This window comes from Artemia sp. Qi Xiang Cuo, chromosome 11, assembly GCF_049724085.1.
Source record: "Artemia sp. Qi Xiang Cuo chromosome 11, ASM4972408v1, whole genome shotgun sequence".
Lineage (NCBI taxonomy): Eukaryota > Metazoa > Arthropoda > Branchiopoda > Anostraca > Artemiidae > Artemia > Artemia sp. Qi Xiang Cuo.
This window is the reverse complement of record NC_142804.1, coordinates 321,269-337,500: the sequence shown is the minus strand read 5'-3', so window position 1 is coordinate 337,500 and position 16,232 is coordinate 321,269. Positions and strand designations below refer to the sequence as shown.

The 16,232-nt window shown below is 37.7% G+C and overlaps 1 protein-coding gene across 1 annotated transcript in view; it reads right to left on the bottom strand.

The window, feature by feature from the left end:
• The window catches only part of LOC148946507 (uncharacterized), a 304,047-nt gene that overhangs the window by 222,612 nt on the left and 65,203 nt on the right, over positions 1–16,232 (bottom strand). The window contains exon 3 of the mRNA XM_089097124.1: positions 12,032–12,157. Within this exon, the coding sequence (XP_088953250.1) occupies positions 12,032–12,157 (126 nt within the window). The remainder of the gene's footprint in view (positions 1–12,031; positions 12,158–16,232) is intronic.

Sequence of the window (16,232 nt, the reverse complement as noted above, 5' to 3'; positions counted from 1 at the left end):
TGTGTGTGTGTTTTTGTTTTTGTGAGTGTGTGAAAGTTTTTGTGTGTCTAAGTTTTTGTGTGCATGTAAGTTTTTTCGTGTGTGTGTAAGTTTGTGTGTGTGTGTGTGTAAGTTTTTGCGTGTCTAAGCTTTTGTGTGTGTAAGTTTTGACGTGTGTGTGTGTGTTTGTTTTCGTGTGTGTGTGTGTGTGTTAGTTTTTGTGTGCTTGTTAGTTTTCGTGTGCATGTGTAAGTGTGTGTGTGTGTGTGTGTGTGTGTGTGTGTATGTTTTTGTGTGTGTGTGTGTTTTTGTGTGTGTGTAAGTTTTTGTGAGTGTGTGTTAGTTTTTTTGTGTTTTTAATTTTTTTTTTGAATTTATGTTTTTGTTTTCATGTAATTTTTTGGGTGTGGTTGTAAGTTTTTGTGTGTGTTTGTTAGTTTTTGTTTGTCTAAGCTTTTGTTTGTGTGTATAATTTTTTGTGTTTGTTTGTTAGTTTGTGTGTGTTTGTGTCTTTGTGTAAGTTTTTTGTGTGTGTTTGTGTAAGTTTGTGTGTGTGTGTGTGTGTGTGTGTAAGTTTTTGTGTGTGTAAGTTTTGGCGTGTGTGTGTGAGTTTTCGTGTGTGTGTGTGTAAGTTTTGTGTGTATGTGTGTGTGTGTTTGTAAGTTTTTGTGCGTGTGTGTGTGAGTTTTGTTGTGTTGATGTGTTAGTTTTTGTGTGTGTGTGTGTGTGTGTGTGTGTAATTTTTTGTGTGTGTGTAAGTTTTTGCGTGTGTGTGTTAGTTTTAGTGTGTGTGTGTGTGTGAGTTTTGTGTGTGTGTTTGTGTGTGTAAGTTTTTCTGTGCATGCAAGTTTTTGTGTGCATGTAAGTTTTCGTGTGCATGTGTAAGTTTTGTGTGTGTGTGTGTGTGTGTGTGTGTGTTAGTTTTTGTGTGTGTGTATGTTTTGTGGTGTGTGTGTTAGTTTTAGTGTGTGTGTGTGTGTGTGTGTGAGTTTTGTGTGTGTGTGTGTGTGTGTGTGAGTTTTGTGTGTGTGTGTGTGTGTGTAAGATTTTGTGTGACTGTAAGTTTTTGTGTGCATGTAAGTTTTCGTGTGAATGTGTATGTTTTTTTGTGTGTGTGTGTGTGTGTGTAAGTTTTTGTGTGTGTGTAAGTTTTGGCGTGTGTGTGTAAGTTTTCGTGTGTGTGTGTAAGTTTTCCTGTGTGTGTGTGTACATTTTTGTGTGTGTGTGTGTGTAAGTTTGCGTGTGTGTGTGTAATTTGTCGTGTGTGTGTGTAAGTTTTTGTGTTGGCGTGTAATTTTTTGTATGTGTGTGTAAGTTTGTGTGTGAATGTAAGTTTTTATGTTCATGTTTGTTATCTAGCGAATGTTTAAGTTTTTGTGTGTGTATGTGTGTGAATGTGTGTGGTTGAGTAAGTGTTCTTTTATGTGTGTCAGTTTTTGTGTGTGTGTGTAAGTTTTTGTGTGTGTGTGTAAGTTTTAGTGTGTGTAATTTTTTGTGTACATGTAATGTTTTCTGTGCATGTAAGTTTTTTTATGTGGGTGTTAGTTTTTGCGTGTGTGTGTAAGTTTTTGTTTGTGTGTGTGTGTAAGTTTTGACGTGTGTGTGTGTAAGTTTTCGTGTGTGTGTGTGTAAGTTTTTGTGTGCATGTAAGTTTTCATGTGATTGTGTAAGTTTTTGTGTGTGTGTGTGTGTGTGTGTAAGTTTTTGTGAGTGTGTCAGTTTATGTGTGTGTGTTTATGTTTTTGTGTGGGTTTTTAAGTTTGTGTGTGTGTGTGTGTAAGTTTTTTTGTGCTTGTATGTTTTTGTGGTCTTGTAAGTTTTTGCGTGTGGGTGTAATTTTTTGTGTGTATTTGTAAGTTTTTGTGTGTCTCAGCGTGTGTATGTGGGTGTAAGTTTTTGTGTGTTTTTGTAAGTTTTTGCTTTTTTGTGTGTGTGTAAGTTTGTGTGTGTGTGTGTGTGTAAGTTGTGTTTTTTTTTTTTTTTGTGTTTGGTTGTAAGTTTTTGTTTGTTTGTGTGAGTGCTTGTACTTTTTTGTGTTTGTAAGTTTTGGCGCGTGTTTTTGTTTAAGTTTTGTGTGTGTGTGTGTGTTTGTAATTTTGTGTGCTTGTGTGCGTGAGTTTTTTTTTTGTTGTTGTGTTAGTTTTGTGTGTGTGTGTGTGTGTGTGTGTAAGTTTTTGTGTGTGTGTAAGTTTTGTCGTGTGTGTGTAAGTTTTCGTGTGTGTGTGTGTGAGTTTTGTGTGTGTGTGTGAGTTTTGTGTGTGTGTGTGAGTTTTGTGTGTGTGTGTGTGTGTAAGTTTTTGTGTGCATGTAAGTTTTCGTGTGCATGTGTAAGTTTTTGTGTGTGTGTGTGTGTAAGTTTTGGTGTGTGTGTTAAGTTTTTGAGTGTGTGTGTTAGTTTTCATGTGTGTGTGTGTGTAAGTTGTGTGTGTGTGTGTGTGTGTGTGTGTGTGTGTAAGTTTTTGTGTGCATGTAAATTTTTGTCTGCATTTTATTTTTTGTTTTCATGTGTAAGTTTTTGTGTGTGTGTGTGTGTGTAAGTTTTTGTGTGTGTGTAAGTTTTCGTGTGTGTGTGTGAGTTTTCATGTGTGTGTGTAAGTTTTTGTGTGTGTGTGTGTGTAAGTTTTCGTGTGTGTGTGTAATTTTTAGTGTGTGTGTGTGTAAGTTTTTGTGTGTGCGTGTAAGATTTTGTGCGTGTGTGTAAGTTTTTGTGTGCATGTAAGTTTTTATGTTCATTTTTGTTTTCGTGTTCATGTGTTATTTTTTTTTGTGTGTGTTTGTGTGTGTGTGTGTGTGTTTGTTTTCGTGTGAGTGTGTTAGTTTTTGTGCGTGTGTAAGTTTTTCTGGGTGTTTGTAATTTTTAGTGTGTGTGTAAGTTTTTGTGTGAATGTCAGTTTTTGTGTGCATTTAAATTTTTGCGTGTGGGTGTAAGTTTTGTGTGTGTGTGTGTAAGTTTTTGTGTGTCTAAGCTTTTGTGTGTTCAAGTTTTGACGTGTGTGTGTGTATGTGTAAGTTATCGTGTGTGTGTGTGTGTGTATGTTTTTGTGTGCATGTTATTTTTAGGGATCATTTTTATGTTTTTGTGTGTGTGTGTGTGTGTGTGTGTGTATTTTTTTGTGTGTGTGTAAGTTTTTTGTGTGTGTGTAAGTTTTGTGTGTGTGTGTGTAATTTTTTGTGAGTGTGTGTAAGTTTTTGCGTGCATTTAAGTTTTTGTGTGCATGTAAGTTTTTGTGTGTGCGTGTAAGTTTTTGTGTGTTTAAGCTTTTGTGTGTGGGTGTAAGTTTTTTGTGTGTGTGTGTAAGTTTGTGTGTGTTTGTGTGTGTGTGTAAGTTTTTGTGTGTGTAAGTTTTTTTTTTGTGTGTGTGTGTGTGTGTGTTTCAGTTTATGTATGTGTGTGTGTGTTTGTGTGTTTGTAAGTTTTTGTGTGTGTAAGTTTTGGCGTGTGTGTGTAAGTTTTCGTGTGTGTGCGTGTAAGTTTTGTGTGTGTGTGTGTTTGTAAGTTTTTGTGCGTGTGTGTGTGAGTTTTTTGTTATTTTAATGTGTTAGTTTGTGTGTGTGTGTGTGTGTGTGTGTGTATGTGTTTGTGTGTGTGTGTGTAATTTTTGGCGTGTGTGTGTGTTTAAGTTGTTGTGTTAATGTGTAAGTTTCTGTTTGTGTTATTTTGTGTATGTGTGTGTTAGTTTTCGTGTGTGGGTGTTGATGTTTTGTGTGTGTGTGTGTGTGTGTAAGTTTTTGTGCTTGTGTGTGTGAGTTTTTTTTTGTGTTCATGTGTAAGTTTTGTGTGTGTGTGTGTGTGTGTGTAAGTTTTTGTGTGTGTGTAAGTTTTGGCGTGTGTGTGTGAGTTTTCGTGTGTTTGTGTGTGTTAGTGTGTTTGTGTGTGTGTGTGTGTGTGTGTGTAAGTTTTTGAGTGCATGTAAGTTTTTGTGTGCATGTTAGTTTTCGTGTGCTTGTGTAAGTTTTTGTGTGTGTGTGTTTGTGTGTAAGTTTTTGTGTGTGTAAGTTTTGTGTGTGTGTGTGTGTGTGTGTATGCAAGTTTTGTGCGTGTGTGTGTGTGTAAGTTTTCGTGTGCATGTGTGAGTTTTTGTGTGTGTAAGTTTTGGCGTGTGTGTGTAAGTTTTCGTGTGTGTGTGTGTAAGTTTGTGTGTGTGTGTGTGTGTGTTAGTGTGTGTGAGTGTGTGTTTGTGTTTTTTTTGTGTTCATGTGTATGTTTTTGTGTGTGTGTGTGTGTGTGTGTGTGTGTGTAATTTTGTGTGTGTGTTTATGTTTTTGAGTGTGTTTGTTATTTTTTTTGTGTTTGTGTGTGAAATTTTTTTGTGTGGGTGTGTGTGTAATTTTTTTTTTGATAGTCATTTTTTTTTTGAATTTTAGTTTTCGTGTGAATGTGTAAGTTTTTGTGTGTGTGTGTTTGTGTGTAAGTTTTTGTGTGTGATTGTTTTTGCGTGTGTGTGTTTGTTTTTGTGTGTGTGTGTGTAAGTTTTGTGTGTGTGTGTGTGTGGGTGTGTATTTGTGTGCGCGTGTTTGGATGTGTTTTTTTTGTGTTCATGTTGTAGTTTTTTTGTGTGTGTATGTGTGTGTGTGTAATCTTTTGTGTGTGTGTGTAATTTTTGTCGTGTGTGTATGAGTTTTAGTGTGTTTGTGTGTGTTTGTAAGTTTTTGTGTGCTTATTAGTTTTTGTCTACATATAAGTTTTCGTTTGCATCTGTAAGTTTTTGTGTGTGTGTGTGTGTGTAAGTTTTTGTGTGTGTGTGTGTATGTTTTGGCGTGTGTGTGTAAGTTTTGGCGTGTTTGTGTAATTTTTCATTTGTGTGTGTGTGCAAGTTTTTGTGTGTGTGTGTGTAAGTTTTTTTGCGTGTGTGTAAGTTTTTGTGTGTGTGTAAGTTTTTGTGTGCATGTAAGTTTTTGTGTGCATGTAAGTTTTTGCGTGTGGGTCTAAGTTTTTGTGTGTGTGTGTGTGTAAGTTTTTGTGTGTCTTAGCTTTTGTGTGTTGATGTTTATTTTTTGTGTGTGTGTGTTAGTTTGTGTGTGTGTAAGTTTTTGTGTGTGTAATTTTTTTTTTTGTGTTTGTTTATATTTTTGTGTGTGTGTGTGTGTGTGTAAGTGTCTGTGTGTTTAATTTTGGGCGTGTTTTTTTTTTTTTTCTTTTTTTTTTTGTTTGTTTTTTTGTGTGTGTGTGTGTGTGTGTTTTTTTTTGTTCTTGTTTTTTTTTGTTTTTTTTTTGTTCATTTGTTTTTTTGTGTGTGTGTGTGTGTGTGTGTGTAAGTTTTTGTGTGTGTGTAAGTTTTTGCGTGTGTGTGTGAGTTTTAGTGTGTTTGTGTGTGTTAGTTTTGTGTTTGTGTGTTTGTTTTTGTGTGCATGTCAGTTTTTGTGTGCTTGTTTGTTTTCGTGTGCTTGTGTATGTTTTTGTGTGTGTGTGTGTGTGTTATTTTTTGTGTGTGTGTGTTTGTATGTTTTGGCGTGTGTGTGTTAGTTTTTGTGTGTGTGTGTAAGTTTTTGTGTGTGTGTAAGTTTTTTTGTGTGTGTGTGTAAGTTTTTGTGTGTGTGTAAGTTTTTGTGTGCATGTATGGGGACCGGGGGAGGGTCTTTGGGACCCAGAGAGGGCGTTTGGGGATCCGGGGCCCTTGAGGATTGGGTGGTCTTTTGGGAGCCCAGTGGACCCTTGGGGACCGGGGGAGGACCTTTGAAGGCCCGGGGGACCCTTGGGGGCCGGTTGGCCCTTTGGGAACCCGGGGGACCTTTGCGGACCTGGGGAGGGCCTTTGGGGGTCTGAGGAGGGCGTTTGGGGGATAACATTTCGAAATTTTTACTTTTTAGTTTACTTTTTGCGGCGCATTCCTGCAGCGCATTCCTGCAGCGCATTCCTGCGGCGCACCCCTGCGGCGCATCTCTGCGGCACATCCCTGCGGCGCTTCCCCCGACCCGCGGCGCATCCTCCTGCGGCGCATCCCCATGCGGCGCTTTCCTGGCCCGCGGCGCTTCTCGGTCCCGGGGGACCTTTGCGGACTGGGGGTGGGCATTGGGGGTCGGGGGGGCCCTTTGGGGGTCCGGGGGCCCTTTGAGGAGCAGGGGTGGGCCTTTGAGGGTCTGAGGAGTGCGTTTGGGGTCCGGGGGACCTTTGGGGGTCTGGGGGGCCCTTGAGGACCAGGGGAGGGCCTTTGAGGGTCTGAGGAGGGCGTTTGGGGGGCTGGGGCTCTTTGGGAGCTTGGGGGACCTTTGAGGACCGAGCGCTTCCTTCGGGGGTGGGGTAGTGGGGATCGGAACCCTTTGGGGTTGGGGTAGAGGACCTCACGACACTGTTCAAATGAAACTTGTGTATTATAACGACCACAGAGTTTCACCCTCAAATTCTCTTCTAAAATCTATCTTTTAAAATGTCTCTAACTGTTTTGTCGAAATAATTCCATAACCTGTCTAAAACAGTTTCGCCCAAATAATCCCTAAACGTAATTTCAGCGTGTTCCTTTTGTTTTTGGCATCTCTGCGCTAATGCATTTCAAATTAATAAGAAACCTGATTCCCGCGCTAAAACAATTCATCGCTAAGATGTTTCTTGGAGAGTTGTTTCCATGGCATTGTTTATTAATATCCTTTGGAGTTCGACCAAAAGAGTTGTTTTCGAGGCAAAGACTTTAATGACTTTGATCTATTCCTGGAGAATCGTTTCTAGTCGAAAATTTTTAAAGTCTGTCAGATGATGTCATTAGTTGATTGATCTGTCAAGAAAGGGGAATTAATTTGTTGTTTCTAAGGGGAATTATTGATTCACGATAGGTGAATTGAGGTCGACAGCACAGGTGTTCTAAATTCCTGGACGGCATAGCATTCGCTGAGAGCGTGCCCAAAACACACCTGGAGAAAGAGGTCATTGACCCCATTAACCACGTGTTCTCCCTAGGGAGGCTATGCCCATATATGGTGTGGGGTTTGGAGTCTATGCCCATATTTGGTGTGGGGTTCGGAGTCTATGCCCATATTTGGTGTGGGGTTCGGAGCTATAGGGTCATCTCTACTCCACAGCCCCCCTTTAACGTTGTCCGGGCTGAAATTTAGAGGATAAGCTTTCCTAGGGCCTGGGAGCTTATCCTCAAAATTTCAGCTCCATCCGATCACTCCTTCCCTGTTTTCCAAAAACCAAATATCAAGTTTTTTTTTTTTTTTAGCCACGCCTACAGGGCACAGTTTGGAACGGATCCGGGTGAATGAGGACTCATTCGAAAAGGAATTCGACCTGTTAGGGTCTTTTGACATTTTCAGACCGAAAAAATTATCCCCCGAATTTACATTTACGAAAAACCTCGTTTTCCTATAAGGGCCCATGTTAATTTTTGAAATTCCTAAAAGCATAGTATTTCATTATTAAATTAGATCAAAATAGTCCTCTTAACCTGAAAAGACCGACTGCAAGCTTCCAAAAATTCCAGCTCTTTCCCAGAAAAGACTGACAAAAAAAACGTTCGGTTTTTACTCTTGCCGAGCCAATAAAAATAACTAAATAAGTCTCTGATAGTACAGTGCTCAGTATACCAGTCTGTCAGGCGGAAGATCCGGGTTCGATTCCCCGTCAGAGTAAATTTTTTTGATAACATGCCGTATACCCGCATGCTCGAAGAAAAGTTGAAAAAAGAAAATCTTACTGTGCCTTTGATTTGAGTATTCAGGAATTAAAAGGCTTAACAAAAGAATCTTCAAAAGAAGGGGGTTTGGAGGGCGGCAGCCCCCCAACTTTAACTCCTGACACGATCAGCTAACAGTTAGTCAAGCAATAATAAGTAATAAACTGTACAAAAACGTGCAGAAATTATTTGAAAAAAAACTACGTTTTCTAAAGAGTTAAAGAGGCTGAGTCACAAGTTCGAACCTTAAAACGTACAGGGATTAGGAGGTACAGTTGCGGGGCTACCGCCCCCCAAACCCCCCGCTTTTGCAGCCTTTAAATAAAAAAAACAAGTTTTTTAAACTGAAAGTAAGGAGCGACATTAAAACTAAAAACGAACAGAAATTATTCTGTATTTGAAAGGGGCTGTTCCCTCCTCAACGCCTCGCTCTTTACGCTAAAGTTTTTTATTGTTCAACAAAAATAGAGTTGTGTGAAAGTCAAACGTTAGCGCAAAGAGCGAGGCGTTGAGGGGGGGACAGCCCCTCCTCTTTGGCCAGCTAAATCTTTTCTTTATTTTAAGACTTTATAGTTTGGCCTGCTAAAATTTTCAGCAATTTTTAACAACATACACCCTTTTAAAAATCTGGACACAAATAATAGTGTATAATTTAGTTTCATCCCTCATTTAGTTGACCTGAAAGAAACAACTTGATACCATTTGCAAAAAAAAAAATCTGATTACTTTCTTGATAGCTTGGATACACTTACGCTATCTTGATTTGGTTAAATTTTAAGAGCAGAAGTAGCCCCGAAAGCTTGTACACAATACCCTCGGTGGTTCTTGGGATATTACTGAGATGCCTTATTGGGAATTAGCATTAACACAGTGTATTTTGATTTAATCTTAAGGCAACATTTAGTTTTTAAACATAATGGGCAAATGGGAGGGTGGGCGTGGGAGGGGGAGGAGTTGCACTCCAATCATTTTCGAATATTAAAAAAGGGAATTAGCCCTTTCTATTTTCAATTGAATGAGCCTTTAAGAAGTTCTTAAGACGAACCTTTCGATACCAATTGCCCTGGTCTAAAAAAAAAAAAAAAAAAAAAAAAAAAAAATACATTGTACCCACATCGATCTTCACTATAAAAATGTCAAGCCTTCCAATCACTTTCGACTATTAAAGGGCACTAGCCCTTTCAATTTCCAATCGAATGAGCCCTTTTGAGTTTCTACGACAAAACTTTCTATAAATACCTTATATACCCCAAGAGCATAAATTAAAATCCTTGCCCAGAAGGCTGTGAGGAGGTTGTCATCCTCAAAGACCTAATTTCTAGAACTGTCAGCTACCTTGAATAAAATGGATCTCTCAAAATTTGTATTGGTTGTGTTTGGGGGAACAGTGGTCGTGAGAGGGGGGTTAGTAGCTCTCCAATTGCTTCCGACTGTTAAAAAGGGCACTAATCCTTTCAATTTCCAATCGAATGATTCTGTTTTGAAGTTTCTATTGCAACGCTTTCTATATAAACCTTATATGCTTCAGGGCATAACTTACAACCCTTGACCAGAGGGCTGTGAGGGGGTTGTCATCCTCGAAGACATAATTTCTGGACCTTCCAACTACGATAAACAAAATGACTATCTCAAAATTTTGATTGGATGTGTTTGGGGAAATGGTGCGCGTGAGAGGGGGGTTAGTAGCCCTCCAATAACTTCCGACTATTTAAAAGGGCACTAGCCCATTCAATTTCCAATCGAATGATTCTGTTTTGAAGTTTCTATTGCAACGCTTTCTATATAAACCTTATATGCTTCAGGGCATAACTTAAAACCCTTGACCAGAGGGCTGTGAGGGGGTTGTCATCCTCGAAGACATAATTTCTGGACCTTCCAACTACGATGAACGAAATGACTATCTAAAAACTTTGATTGAATGTGTTTGGGGAAATGGTGCGCGTGAGAGGGGGTTACTTGCCATCCAACCACTTTCGACTATTAAAAAAGGCACTAGCCGTTTCAATTTCCAATCGACTTATTACTGTTTGAAGTTTCTACGACAACACTTTCTCTAAAAAAAAAAACCTATATACCCCCAGGGCATAAATTACAACCCTTGCCCTGAAGTCTGGGGGGGGGGGTTTCATCCTCAAAAACATAATTTCCCGGCTTTCTAAACTATGTTAAACAAAATAGTTATCTCAAAATTTTGCTTGGATGCGTCTGGGGAAATGGTGGGTGTGAGAGTGGTGTGAGATATTCTCCTATCACTATCGACAATTAAAGAGGGCCTAAGCCCTACTAATTTTCTGTTAAATAATCCCTTTTGGCACTTCCTACAATATCACTATCTATAAAAACCTTACATGACCCCAGAACATAACTTATAACCCTTGCCCCGAGGGCTCTGAGAAGGTTATCATCCTCAAAGACCTAGTTTCTACAACTTGTAACAACGTCGAACAAAACGGCTATATATAATTTTGATTGGATGGGTTTGGAGAAAAGGTCGGCGTGAGAGGGGGGTTAGTTGCCGTCCAATCCCTTTCGACTATTAAAAAGGGCACTAGCCCTTTTTGATTGGAGGTGTTTCGGGAAAAGGTGGGCGTGAGAAAAGGGTTAGTTGCCCTACAATCACTTTCGACTTCTAAAAAGGGCACTAGCCCTTTGAATTTCCAATCAAACAAGCCTTTTTTGAAGTTTCTACGACAAGGCTTTCTATAAAAACCTTATATGCCTCTAAAGCATAACTTACAACCTTTGCCCGGAGGGTTGTGGGGGAGTGTCCTCCTCAAAAACATAATTTCTATCTGCAAATCAGCTACGCTGAACAAAATGGCTGCTTCAAAATTTCGATTGGATGTCTTTGGGGAAATGGTGGGCATGGAAGGGGTGTTAGTTGCCTTCCAATGACTTTCTACTATTAAAAAGGGCACAAGCCACTCCAATTTCCAATCGAATGACCCGTTTTCGAAGTTTCTACGACAACTCCTTCGATACGAGCCGTTAAGGTCTAAAACTAAAAAAAAAAAACACATTGTGCCAACATCGTTCTTTACTTAGGCAGCGCTATTGCGCTGCCTATAATTCCGTCTAAAACTGCTTTTTACATTGAAGTACACTCTTTTCCGCTCCTAATCTTACTTTTTTAGCTTCGCATATTCTCCTACACTAAGTAGTACTAATCAAAAGCCTTTATTTTATTAATTTCCAACAAGTCCTTTTTTATTTATATTCCTCTTAAACTGTTTTTTACATTGGTGTACACTTCTTTTTCATTCCTAATCTTTCTGTTTCGGCTTTACGTATACTCCTACGCCAAGCAATACTATTCAAAAGGCTTTGTTTTATTAATTTCAAACTCCTTCTTTCTTATTTTGGCGTACACTCCTTTTTCACTCCTAACCTTACATTTTCAGCGGTTCGTTTACTCCTACACCAAATAATACAATTCAACAGGCTTCATTTTATTAATTTCAAACAAGTTTATTTTTTCTTTATATTCCTCCTAAACCTACTTTTTACATTAGCGTACTCTTCTTTTTCACTCCTAACCTTACATTTTCGGCTTTTCGCATATTCCTACACCAAGCAATACTATTCGAAAAACTTTATTTTATTCATTTCAAATAAGTTCATTTTCTTTATATTCCCCCTAAACCTGTTTTTTACGTTGGCCTACACTCCTTTTACACTCCTAACCTTACTTTGTCGGCTAAGGCGTGGCCGATAGCTCAGACACAGCTACGAAAAGTCGATGCCATTCAAACTAGACACCTGCATCGAAAACGAGGCTTCAAATGGTATGACAAGATTCGTAACACTGAGATCCTGACAACCTTCAAGCTGGCAAAGTTTTCTACTCAAGAAGAAGCCTGTTCCATGATGTAGTACGGCCACCTAGTCCACCTCCCGTCAAGTACCCCTCCAAAGATTATCACCGATTTCAACCCACTAGGAAAATGGCTGGCGACAACCTAGAGGAAGAGGACGCACCAGCTGGGCTGATGAAATAAATCAGCGACTCCTCAGCTGCAATATGAACCCAAATGAGGTCCCACAACTAGCCAGGGACAGGACCACCTGGAGAAGACTACTGGCGCTGTCAATTAGCTCCCTTTTCGCTGGCAGCCCTGCTGGGCAAGAGCGTTAAGTAAAACGTAAGTGAAAGTCTCTTTGCATTTTGTTTTTTCTAGTATAAATAAGTCTCTTTATTTGTCATTCCATTCTTTTTTATTTGCTTCTTTTTCTTTCCTGAGTGGTCTTATAATCGTGTTCTTCTTTCTCAGTTAGTGTTTAACTAAATCGTATGAGACTTAAGAATGTTTCAATGAGCCTTTAATTTTCCCGCTGTAATAATTGTATTCTAAAGATTGAAACATCAAAAACTGCTTGGGAAAATTAATGACTATACTTGAACACGAAATGACTTGAGAACCAACTATAAACCTCACTATACTTACTTCACGAACACCATGGTTAACCTGTGCTCTTGAAAGGCCAGGGGTGGCTGATGAAAGTGGAGCAACTATATTAGAACTGTGGCTGTTAACGTATACATTACTTCTATACGACGAACCCAAGGCAACCTGTAAAATAGTATTTACGCAAGTCAACAATATATATATATATATATATATATATATATAAATATATATATATATATATATATATATATATATATATATATATATATATATATATATACATATATATATATATATATATATATATATATATATATATATATATATATATATATATATATATATATATATATATATATATATATATATATATATATATATATATATATATATATATATATATACATATATATTTGTATATGTATTAAATATAACGTTTATAAGATTAATTTTAATATAATTTATTCAAAAAAAATTATAATGATTCAATAGATAAAATAACTGTTCCCCACAAAGGCTTCATGGCTCGTATAGAAGGGGAACATGAGACAAACTTTTAAACATTCTACTTTTTGAGCATTTAAACGCATGCTATTTAAAATATTTACTCATAAGCAGTAATAAAGAATAAGTTGAAAAATAAGTAAGGAGAGGGAGATAGAGTTCAGTAAAATTAAAAAATTTTTTTTTTTATCATTATCCAAAATTTGCGCCGTCAGGCGAAATTAAATTTCTGGTTAGCCGCTAATCGTTTATCGAGGTTTCTAGATGACTATTGAATCCTCTTTTGAAAGAGTCAACAGAGAAAATATTTGGGGATAACTTCCTCAGGAAGATGATTGCATATTGAAGTGCAAGGTCGGGTGAAGCTGTTCTTCAAGTACTCTGTTCTCGGCTTGTCAGCCTCAAAATAATTGGACCGAACTGTGTGTCTTCGTGTCTGTCTTGTTGGTTGGACAATTAGAGGTACAATGCGAAAAAGCTCTAGGGAAGGAGGTGAATTTAAGTACTTGTTGAAAAAACCATCAACGCTACATCGTGGAGTCGTGGGCAACAACTATACCTGACCTATTATCCTATTTTGGATCGTTTGGAGAGGTGCCATTAACGATTTCGGAGCACCATCATACAGCGGGCATTCAAACTCGGCAAAGGGTCTGCTGCAACACTTGTAAAATGGGATAATCGAGCCGAGTTGTCGAAAGTTTTTGCAGCGAATGGTTATCCCGGATTTCTTGTGCAAAATGTTCTTACCTGATCAAGGTGGGTGTTCCAAGAGAGATCTGTGGAGAAGTGGATTTCAAGGAGACTTTCTTTATAGCTTCGTTAAACAATACAAGGAGGGGGTGTATGCGTGGAACTTTTGATTGGGAGGTCATCAGCTTTCGATGTTTTCGATGCATTGAATATGACCATCCAGGCATCAGACCAATGTTCAATTTCCAAAGATCTGTCTGTAGTGGCAGGGAGGCTTTGGGGATGACTAAATATGTTGTGGTGTCATCAAAGTGATGCAGACGGTTCGCAAGGTTATATCCAATATCATTTATGAAAAGAATGAAAAACTCAGGTCCCAATATACTACTCTGGGGGTACGTCTGCCTTTATTGGATATTCGAGGGAGGTGACAAAAAAGGGACAAAAAAAGGTACCTAGGTTAGGTTAGGTTACGTATTTAATATATGCTATGCTTTACCAACACCCACCCACCCCCATGTGCAAATATATAGCCCAAATTTGTTTCTGAACTATTATATTTGGTACTTGCTTAGAATCCAGTAAACACACGAGAAAGACCGCATCGAAATCTGAAAGATGCTATTTGAAAAACAGGTTTTCGCTGCCTGTATTTCTCACTCCGTGACAAAGATTTAAACTTTATTTTTTTGGGGTTGAAGCGGAAAAAAACAGGTACCTAGGTTAGGTTACGTATTTGATATATGCTATGCTTTACCGCCCCTCCCCCCTCCTAATGTGCAAATATATAGCAGAAATTTGTTTCTGAACTATTATATTTGGTACTTGTTTAGAATCCAGCAAAAATGCGAGAAAGACCGCATCGAAATCTCAAAGATGCTATATGAAAAACAGGTTTTCACTGCCTAGTAAGGTATTGCTCACTCCGTGACAAAGATTTAAACTTCGATTTTTTGGGGTTGAAGGGACAAAAAAAGGTACCTAGGTTAGGTTAAGTATTTAATATATGCTATGCTTTATCACCCCCCTCCCTAATGTGCAAATATATAGCCCAAATTTGTTCATACACTATTATATTTTCATCCTATTTGTTTTATTTCATTAGCATTAACGAAACTTCACTTATCGCGTGTTTACTGGATACTAAACAAGTACCATATATTTTTATCATACTTTGTTTTATTCATTAGCATTAACCAAAATTTACTTCTCGCGTGTTTACTGGATACTAAATAAGTACCACTATTTATTCTAATTAAACGGCCTTTGTGATTCAGGGGTTATTCTTAAAGAATTGGAACAAAATTCGAACTTTAGCGTAAAGAGAGAGGTATTGACGAGGGGGAGAACCCCCTCATATAATTAATAATTTCTGTTCGTTTTAAGTTTTAATGTTGCTCCTTACTTTCAGTTGAAAAAACTTATTTGTTTTATTTAATTTAAGAAAAGAAAAGACGTAGAGGGATGAGATCTTGTAAACAAGTTTATATCGACGATCTGGATCATTGAAGGACTCAATTCTTGGATCCATTCCTTAAACCTCACAAAAGTTTAAGGATTGCTAAAAACTCAGGAAGGGTTTATTAATGACAGCTTTTGCAAAAGAGATAATATCCTTTTTTAAGGTCTTACAAGATATTAGAAAAAGCCCGTTAAAAAAGCAAAACATGAACCTCTTCAAAACCACCTTGGATTGCTAAATAGTTAAACATAATAAAACATGACATTTTCCCTTTCATAGAATGGGGGAAATGGGATTGATGCCATGAAAGAACCTAAGCACATAATTCCAAGCGATCCCCCAATTGATACGCCATTCAAAGCATGTTTCTTTCCTACGTTCCCTATTGTTTCCGTTAAATTCTAAATGAAGGGGGTTTAAATTATGTCGAAGTTGGAGACATGGACTGGAATGTTGTTTAGTTTGGATTGGCAAAAGGCAAACTTTGCGATTTCGTTTGTCCTTCATTACGAACATAGAGAATAGTATGTAAACGATTTACTTTATACCGACGATCTGGATCATTGAACGACTCAATTCTTGGATAGCTCTGCCACCGTAAATGTTTGAAATATGGTTAATGTCGACATTAACCGGTGAATGTCCGAAATTCCTTTTCTTCTGTTTGAACTCAATCAGCTTTTTGAGTCAGCTTTTTCAGCCTTGCGCAAGCTATGATGGTAAAAGTTAAAGTTAGGTTAGGTTATGCTCATTTAGGTTAATTTATATTAGGTTAAATTTGGTTATAAATATCGTAAATGGGTTAAAAAACTTATTTAACCTAATCTAGCCCAACCTAACCAAACCTAATCTAATGTAACCTGTCATCATCAAACTTTGCAATAAATTGAAAAAGTATAGACTAGAATATACTACAAGATTTTTATGGAATATTATTTTATAATTCAACTATTACGCCATTGAATTGAAATACTTTCTAAAATAAAAAAGCGAGTAAAATGGGAGCCACTGCTTTACAGCATAGCCAAATTTGTTTTGATTTTTCAAAATTGTTTGATTTATATACTTTACCTTTGAGTGTGCCTGATCCCGCTTGTTGAAAAATTGGAGAATAAGACCTCAGAATTCCATTTGGATATTCCAAAAAGGCTTTACAGTATGTCTGCTCCATCTTTGGGATAGAACAATCTTGGAGACATCATCACTCAAAGATCCAATGAATTCTGTTTTTTTTTTTGTTTTTTTTTGTCCTTGTTGAGAACTAGAATTGTAACAAATTCATTGCCTTTTAAATTTGATTTTCGCTCAATACTGTACTATGTAAATGTATGGACAATGTATAGGTTATGTATATATGTTACCGTGAGTGTCCGAAATCTGGTTAATGTCGACTTTCACCAGAGAATGTCCGAAATCCATTTTTCTCTGCTTGGATTCAATTAGCTATGCGAGTCAGCTTTTTCAGTCTTATGGAAGCTATAATGGTAAAAGTTAAAGTTAGGTTATGTTAGTTTAGGTTGGGTCAGATTGGGCTGAAATGGGTTAAAAACCTAACCCGATCTAACAAAACCAAACCTA